General features: G+C 43.0%; 2 protein-coding genes across 2 annotated transcripts; one reads left to right on the top strand and one right to left on the bottom strand.

Moving 5' to 3' along the window:
* Nucleotide 1: 1 nt before the first annotated feature.
* alg3 (ALG3 alpha-1,3- mannosyltransferase) lies at nucleotides 2-3952 on the bottom strand. Its single transcript, XM_056421808.1, has 9 exons — nucleotides 3401-3952; nucleotides 2338-2437; nucleotides 2103-2250; nucleotides 1803-1963; nucleotides 1509-1629; nucleotides 1186-1391; nucleotides 1000-1077; nucleotides 397-540; nucleotides 2-282 (listed from the first exon to the last, which is right to left on the bottom strand). The coding sequence occupies exons 1-9, from the start codon at nucleotides 3747-3749 to the stop codon at nucleotides 102-104; spliced, it is 1488 nt and encodes a 495-aa protein (XP_056277783.1). The 5' UTR covers nucleotides 3750-3952; the 3' UTR covers nucleotides 2-101.
* Nucleotides 3953-4137: 185 nt separating this feature from the next.
* On the top strand, nucleotides 4138-8424 carry mul1a (mitochondrial E3 ubiquitin protein ligase 1a). The gene is made up of 6 exons (XM_056421809.1): nucleotides 4138-4243; nucleotides 5334-5478; nucleotides 5656-5743; nucleotides 5856-5976; nucleotides 7104-7335; nucleotides 7448-8424. The coding sequence occupies exons 2-6, from the start codon at nucleotides 5362-5364 to the stop codon at nucleotides 7961-7963; spliced, it is 1074 nt and encodes a 357-aa protein (XP_056277784.1). The 5' UTR covers nucleotides 4138-4243; nucleotides 5334-5361; the 3' UTR covers nucleotides 7964-8424.
* Nucleotides 8425-9190: the final 766 nt, after the last annotated feature.

Genomic DNA, 9190 nt, shown 5'->3' on the forward strand with positions numbered 1-9190 from the left:
GGCTCCTTGAATTCACTTGTAAAACCATCTGTCCCATAGCCTCACTCAAGAGAGGAGGCTGGTGGACTTAAATATGACGTCCGGTCCGATCAGGCTGTGGCTCACTGGCGTTTGTCCTTGACGGGTGTAGGTTCTTGTGTTTCTTCTGGGGCGGACGGCAGAGGCGAAGCCAGCCACAAACAGAGGAGGATGATGAGATGACAGATGTGGAGGGCGGCGGAGCTGCCGTCTGTAGAGGGGTAGGTATTCCATGAAAGCTCGATCAGACCCAGGATAAGAACTCTGAACAAAAGGAGAAAACAACATCGCATTAATATTCATTCATGTGCTACGCTGTAGGGTTTAAAACTAATCAAAGATATAACTTATAGTTTGGTATTTCGGCACATCTCTTACCGGAGCAGGTCGCCCATCTTCTTGACTCCTCCACTCCAGAGCAGGAAAGGCAGCGTGTGGAAGTACCAGACGTAGAACTGGTAGTGCAACGAACGACTGAAGCACATGCCAATGAAGTTAGAGCTGAACAGAATGAGCACCATCTGTGAGTTTCTGTTAAGGTTTGAGACAGAAGTCAGGGAGTAATACAAACATCATTCATTTACTCTGACCAATATCATGCAGACATGTATAGCCAATTAATATTTGACACTACATTGTCCTTTAACCCTCCTGTTACCTTAACATTTGCTAACATATTTTACCCTCGGGGTCAATTTGACCCCAGCATTTAAAACCTCCAGAAAATTATTAGAATTAATATTGTTTCCCAAGTTTAAGTGCAAGGTACTTTATGTTTGTTTGTTGACTACCTAAATAGCCCTTTAAATATATAAAAAATTGATATTTCTTATATGTTTGACACAGTGAAAAGCAGCCTGGGGTCAAATTGACCCGAATGAACACCGACATTAAACATTGAATGGGGTCAAATTGACCCTAAAGGGAAACAGGAGGGTTAAAGAACAATATAGGACTAGATACAAATGGAACAAAAGGATATGATCAACAGTGATTTTTTGAGCAGGAGTTTTCCTCTTGCTTGGCTCCTTGAGGAGATCGAAGAGGCTTTCTCCCGGCCTTGGAAGAGAGAAAATAGTCCTAATTTGAATTCCACCTTTATGGCAAAAATATAATCATTTATTACAGATATATTCTAGCTCAAGTCAAACTAGAAGTCCCTCTCACCTCTTCCAACGGCGGATAGCAAAGAGCAGCAGAGTTAGCAGGTGGACCGCCAGCAGGAGGAAGTGGAAGTACCGATTTAAGAACAGCCATTCTGGCAGGAAGCGCCAGTTGACCGTCCACTTGAAAATAAACTGACGACCGAGATCAAACGCCTGGCTCATATAACCCACGGGATTCTCCAGGAGGAAAGGCAGACCTAGCAAAAGCTGTAAAATTAAAACAAGACTTACTTTGAGGTGATGCTGGGCAATACTGGATATTGTAAAAAATAATAATATGCCAGTTAAACAATCCCTAGTTTAATGTCGTAGGCGCTCTTTTACCTGTATGACTGCACACAGAGAAAGTTTGGGAATTGTCCTGATCAGACCAAACTCAGATAGGAGGAGAAAAAGTAGACCCGGAGCAAACAGGAGCACATTCATCTTCACAGACACTGCTAAACTGTCAGAAAGAGAGGAAGATTGAGTTGTTATTTTAATGTGCAATGCATGGCGAAAATATAACTATGTTTGTATGAAGATTTACAAACATACATAGAACACCGGATAGATATTCCTCGACAGAAAGCCATCACATGAACAGCTGCATTGTGCGGTTAAGGAGTTCACACTTGCCTGTAAAGGCCGCAGCCCAGAGTCCAGTGTCCATCCATGAAGAGGTTGACAGCTGCAAACAGCAGCATCATGGCCACGGGATCATTAAAGAGACGCAGCACAAAGATAGAGTGGATCCGATATGAGGCACAGCACACAAAAAAGAACACATAGGGAGGAACCTGGAAAAATTAAAAGAAATAAACATACTTAGGAAATTATGGCGATAACAGGGACATTACACTCATTCATCACTAAACACGACCGTTTAGTGATGTATTGCAGCAAATTGCATCGGGCCTCGTGGTAACTGAGACTGACCTTCTTCGTGCGGCAGTATATCCTGAAGACGAGCAGCAGTGTGATGAGGTAGAAAGCAGCAAATATGTACTGCGCCAGACGGATGTTCACCCCACGGCTGGTAATGTAGTAGAGAACTGTGAAGATGTAGACAAAGCCAGCCGGGTACCTGCAACAACAAGGTGCCAATTTATCCTGCACTGAAAACCACAAGAGGATAGAGAGACCTCCATCACCAAAACACTTTGAAACTCACACCAACGGGCCGGTGTCTCCTTTAAGCTCGGTGTAGTCGTAGGTACCATTGATGACTCCCTCTACTTCATCCATGTAGGCTTTCCAGTCTATCTCGGTGTCTGTGGTAAAGAGCATGAATCGGTGATTGGGGGAAGGTTACGGTCACAGATGTGTTGTCCTATATATGATATATTGTTATATACAGTATATCATATATATGAGATATATCAACATAATGTTTTCTACTGAATATATACAAGTCTCTTTGGCTATACTTTTAAATTTGACAAATGCCCATAAAAATTATTGGTTGTATCTTATAACTAGTTATTTGACATCCAAAAACTCAAAGTCTTCATCTTTTTAAATAGAACCTCTAAAAACCAGCTTGTTGCATTTGTGAAACTGCAAATTGTTGGTTTACAATAGACTTAAATGCTTCATCAATATCATATGCTTTTGTCCGTCAATCTAATGTAGATCCTTTAACTGTCTCAGCATGACGATGGACAAGTCCTCTAGCTTTGTAGGTATCAAGTTAACTACACACTAACTTGTTCCAAATTGTAAACAAATGCCATTTTTTATTAACTCTTTTGTTTTATACCAATAGGAATGTAATAGCTTTAGGTTCTGAACTGTTAGGACAAACGAAGAAAAATGAATGTATTGGATTAATGACCTATTCCATTTTAGATAATTACAGCCTCCTATCAGAGAAAGAGGTACATGTGTCAAAACAAACAACGACATAATTACTAAGCACACAACACATATAATGCTTGGAATATATGAGTTAACTTAACGTATACTGTCAGTAAGGAATCATTACCAAGCTTCTGAAAAATCAGATTAAGTCGTATGTTTAGCTTCATAACGTTTCTGCGAGCAGTTGCTAAAAAAAGAAGTTCAACACCAAAACAGAACAGAGGATCGTATGTGGTCACACAAGGGCAGAAGATTCCGTTTGACAGGTGGCAGAGCAAGTTAGTCGGTTTGTTAATGCTAGCTACTTAGCGTGCGGATCCGTTCAGGAACATGACAGAGCAGCTAGCATGCTAACTAGCCGCGCAGCTACTTACATGCTACTTTCTGTATGACCCACACGTTGATCCCGATCTCCAGGAACCACAGAACGGAAACCACCAGCAACGTGTACTCCGTCTTGAACAGGACCGTGTGTTTGTCCTGCCACAGTGTGTGAAGTTTCCCCCACAGTGCTGACGGGGAACCCGGAGATTTTTTCCGCACACCTGCCATCTCGGCGGCGTATGAAGCGACCACAGGAGTTGCGACTGGGAGCAGGGTTGCCAGGTCTGTGTGACAAAACCAGCCCAATGGCCAATCAAAACCAGCCCCAAACCAGCCCAATAAAACCAGCCCAAAAACCAGCCCAATATCAGAACTCAAAATATGCCCGTGCCAAACCATATACACTGCTTTTAAAGTCCATGTCCATGTGTGTACGTGCTGATCTGGAGTCAGTTTGGTAGGATTTGGGTATAAATAAATTATTTCATTTAAAATATGGATTTTTATTTAAAGATATTCATGTAATTTGCATGCAAAATAGGTCTACCCGAACCAGCGGACAAAAAATTCAACCCGCGGCAACACTCCAAAAGTAGCCCAATTCTGCGGCAACACTGAGAGAGAGAGAGAGAGAGAGAGAGAGAGAGAGAGAGAGAGAGAGAGAGAGAGAGAGAGAGAGAGAGAGAGAGAGAGAGAGAGAGAGAGAGAGAGAGAGAGAGAGAGAGAGAGAGAGAGAGAGAGAGAGAGAGAGAGAGAGAGAGAGAGAGAGAGAGAGACGGCAACTGTCATGCGCAATGATACGTAGTCACCGTCTACGTCACGTGACTTGGAAAAACAACTCCGTTCAACCGAATATGTCAACTTGAGAGCCGCTTGGGAGATTACTCTGACAGGTAAACAAACGAATTTATAATTCACTTTCGGACAAATACACACCGTATTACATCGAGGGCAGTTGCTCACATGGTTGAATAACGCTCATGTCGTTAAAACAACCGTTAGAGATCACTACTTCTTCCCCTGCCTCCCTTACAGCGTCAGTCGCTAGCAGCTAACTTTAGCTAACCAATGTTTAAAAAATAATGATATACTTTATGTGACAAGTGGTACACACAGGACATATCATGTACCGTGTTTTTATGGCACTGTTAGCAAATGCATTATCGTTGACTTTACGTGAGGACTGCTGCCAAGACCAAGCTAGTTGAGCTCATGTTTGAGATGTATTAAAGTTGTAATGTGAGCTCGTGTGTCAGCTCACCTGTAACTCAAGGCTCGAGCAGCCGATGTGTCTCGTCTCTGTGTCTTACCTTCACCCTGACATATGTTACATATGTAAGGAAGAGTTTATGGAGGACCTTCTCAAATCCAATAAATGACTCTATATATATTAATATACCTTTACACGTACCAACACTATAATTTAAAATGCATTGGTTCCTTTAATGCCATATTCAATTAACGTTATACATCAAGTTCCGTCCTCGAACAGTTAATTTAACCTAAGTTATGTATCCAGGTCCGAGCCCCAGTGTGCCTCTCAGAGCAAAGCATTGTCTATGTTAGCATCCATGTTCAGATGACCAATTCATAAATGCAAGGAGTAAATTCAAATCCCCAATACCCAAGTGTACATTGTGTATACTTTTCCTTTATTCATTTCTAGCTGTGTTTGTAGCATTACAAAACATCGTGCAGCGTGTGATGCCATTGCTCATGTTTCATTAATCACATCAGTCGCACTTTATGATGTCTGCATGTTTCTCAACTAATATTGTACATGTGGCACATTTGAGTTGATGAAGATGACAACATTAAAGCCCTCTGAGGGGCTGTAAATGTAGCATAATTGGACACTGAGACACTGCATGACGCTAAGATAAGACTCTTGCACTGCATTGAGTCACAGCCTTTTTAAACATGTGCAGCAACTTGCCCTTTGTGTCGTCGTTGATAGGAAACTTTGTTTGAACCTTTTTCCAGGTTTGCAGTGACAGGAGGCTCAGAGGGAATGGATGGATTTCCTGTGAAGGTTACAGAGGCAGCGTGTCTAGGGGCCAGCCTTGCCCTCTCAGGCATCTGTTACTATCTCTATAGGAAGAGCCGGACGACACTAGACAAGCTTGATGTTAGTTGTATTTCATGTGTAATCAAAATAATGTTGCATAACTCTATATTGTTGTATTGGGAGGAATGACATTATTTGCAAAACCATGTAAACAATCCTTTGTGTTCACACACTGCTTGACATCCTCTTTGTGTCGACGACGGTGTGTGTACTACATTCTGTGCGTTGTGTTGTCAGGATGCTCCACACTTCACCATCGATGGAAAACTCAAAGATATTTTGAAAGTTACCCCAGGAGCGTGTCTACAGTATGCTGTCGTTGAAGGTAAACCGGTGTCACTGTTTCTGAAACCGACGAAAACTGAATTCATTTTTTCCACTGCTCAATGAGTATAACGTCCGTGTCTCTTATTCTCTACCTTGTGTACATACTGTAGGTGTTGTGCGGCCAGCAGGTGAGCCTCTGACAAGCCACTTCCAAAAAGAGTTTGTTGGAGTGTTGCAGAAGTTCCTGTTGAGAGAGCACAGGCTGGTGTGGAACAGCCTTTCACGCACTTGGTGAGAACTCTTATCAAGACCAGAATACCTAGCATCGTCGTTGTGATACTTCATCTTTACCTTTATTTGATATTGGAAAGTTTAGAAGCTGACTGGAACATAAGAGAGAGAGAAGAGTATGATATGCAAGGTTCCCAGAAGCAGGGATGTTACACTTATGTGGTATGCGCCTTAAATAGTACGTCACTTCTAGATATAGGAAGGAGGACAAACTTGTCTCAACCGGCCTCTCTGGGTTGAAAGGTGAAAGTTTACTGCTGCATGTGGTGTAGAACAAGCTTTCTGTCACTATAAGTCGTCATGGCAAGGATATATTTTAGACTGGTTACTTAACCCTTGTGTTGCCTTCGGGTCAATTTGACCCGATTCAATGTTTAACCCTCCTGTTACCTTTATATTTACTAACATATTTTACCCTTGAGGTCAATTTGACCCCAGCTATTAAAATCTCCAGAAAATTATTCGAATTAATATTGTTTTCCAAGTTTAAGTGTGAGGTACTTTATGTTTGTTTGTTGACTCCCGAAAGAACACCGACATTAAACATTGAATCGGGTCAAATTGACCCGAAGGCGACAGGAGGGTTACATATTGAATCGGGTCAAAATGACCCGAAGGCAACACAAGGGTTAATAATATGAGGCTATCAGGACACCCCACATGATAAATGTTAAAAATAAAATCAGATTCATGTTGCTCTAAAATCAGGTACAGATGACATGTGATATTTGCTCTTAATTATAAGCCAGTGTGTTAGTGAGTTGTACTGAGTGCTGGGTAATACGAGGTAGCCATACGATGGCTCTCTATCTGAGCTTCCCATGTGTAATAACTTCTTGGATGCGGATTGAAATGCATCTAAAAGTCAGAACATGGTCATGTGGTTATCACATATAAGATGACTTGGCTTTGGACCCTTTACATCTTTCAAATTCCACAAAGCAGTTTGAAATGCAGGATATTTGTTAATATTCGAGTGATGCCACTTAGTTTTATCAGTTGTTTGTTCAGTTATGTACACATGTTGCAATGAGGAAACCCCAAAGTTCCAATGTTTATGATATGTTGTCTTTGTCATCATGGGTGTAGACTACAAAAACCTCATGTTCTCCCTTTCCGTGTTGCAGGGCGGACAGCGAAAGAGTCTTGCACCACAGAGTGAATGCAGTGCCCTTCGTGTTAGTGGGGTCACATGAGACCACCGTCAGGGTCCTGTGCCCTCTGCAGGCCTCCGGACTCTACATGGAGACGACCCACGAGAAGTTCCACCAAGTCAATTACAGCTTGGGTGACATCATAGGACAATACCTCAGTGGGGAGAAGCTTAAAGGGCAACTGGAGACGGAGGAAATGCTCAAAGTCAGTTGTTAGATGAGATACTAACTGTTAATATCGATAACTTTTCTGCAAATATTAGGAAAACTGATCTTTATGAGACATTTCACGAATATATTCCTCTTCTTCTTCTCAGGTGGGCACCACGCTTACCGGCGTGGGCGAGTTGATCCTGGATCTGGATGGGACTCTGAATCTCCGACCCCCTTCAGATGGCTCGCAGTACTTTTTGAGCATTACGGACTTTGACACCCTGCTGGGAGAGCAAGAGAGCACCGCTCTGCGGTGGAAGGCGCTGGCCATTGCCTCCGCTTTGGCGGGGGCAGCGGTACTCCTCTGGGTCGGCCGGCGCTACTACTGCGAACTGAAGGTTCGCTGGGAGAGGGAGCAGGAGAGGAGGGCCTTTGAGAGACTGCAGAGTGAAGGATCGAGAGCCCGGGCGTCGGTATCGGGCTCTGAGACTCCTCAAGTCGGGGCGGAGGAGCACATAGATAATGCCTGTGTGATTTGCCTCAGCCAACCACGTAACTGTATCCTGTTGGACTGCGGACACGTGTGCTGCTGCCACAGCTGCTACCAGTCGTTCCCCCACCGCCGATGCCCCATCTGTCGGCAAAGCATCAGTCGGGTGGTGCCTCTGTTCCACGTGTGAGGCCCCGTTGTGGAGCTCCACCGCCGTACACACTGTGCTGCACTCGCACCTTAAAAAGGACAACGGTAACTTTAAATCAAACGTATTACTCTAAAGATGACTCAAGGTTTTGAATATTGTGCAAACACTTTGTTCCCTGCAGAGTAATTGTAGATGAGAAAGAGAGGCGTAATCGAGGTGTGAGCAACAGATGTTTGTTCTGTGCCTTACTCTGGTTCTTCATGTGGCTGCTGCCATTGTGATTTAAGTATATGTCTCTTAATAATTGAAGCTAGGTCAAAATGAACTACGCCTTTTTTTTCATCCACTTTCAGTCAAACATTGTAGCTGAAGTTATTGAAGCAAAGACACTTATTGCCAAGACAAGGCTTGAGTGTTAATTAATGCACTACAGACTCACGGAAGTGGGTCAGATTTTGCCTTGTTGAAACAAATTCAATAAAGCATCACTCTTTGAATTATTTGTGTTCTGTATTTCTCTTTCTATCACTATCACAAAAAGTTCATTAGCTCACCCACTTAGCTTTAGAAAGGGAGTGGTAATGTAACGTATCGTCTTCGTCTACAGATCAGACACCGTGAAATAATGTGTTATGCTCACTTTCTATGAACAGATCTTTCATGGGTCAACATTTTTCATCTCCTACTGATCCACAGACATCACAACTGCAGCGTTTACGTTAAAGGCTGCTGCTCCTCTGAAGCTTGAGGAAAGTGTCTGAAAACATGCGTGGGATTCACAGGACGTAGAAATCCGTGATGTTTTTTTCTTCTTTTTTTTCCGGCAACACAAATGGCGGTTGACGGCACCTGGTGTCAACAGACTTGTCGTGACTCCTAACATACCACCGTACTACCGAGCAGGTGGGAGACAGAGGATCCCATAAATCTTCCTCTTATACGGGTTCACTTTACACATTTTTCATGAGCTATCAGCAGAAAAGCAGCTGCAGGTTTCTATGACTGTCGCGCTCGCAGATCTCTGAGGACAAACGGGGATGTTGGATTTGCTCTGATCAGTTTATCTGAAGGGTGCTGCAGGAATGGGTCGTTAAGTAAATAAGTATGTTTGCCCTTCATTTCTGTATGTGCTTTGTGTCATATGCCTGACATCAGGACAGCGGTCTTATAGGTGAGCGCGGACATGCTTCCTGTATTTGTGGATTTTGTGTGAAACAGCTAAAAGTCTCACAAGAATAACACAAGTCTATGGTAGACTCACAAAAA

Source organism: Pseudoliparis swirei, chromosome 8 (assembly GCF_029220125.1).
Source record: "Pseudoliparis swirei isolate HS2019 ecotype Mariana Trench chromosome 8, NWPU_hadal_v1, whole genome shotgun sequence".
Classification (NCBI taxonomy): domain Eukaryota; kingdom Metazoa; phylum Chordata; class Actinopteri; order Perciformes; family Liparidae; genus Pseudoliparis; species Pseudoliparis swirei.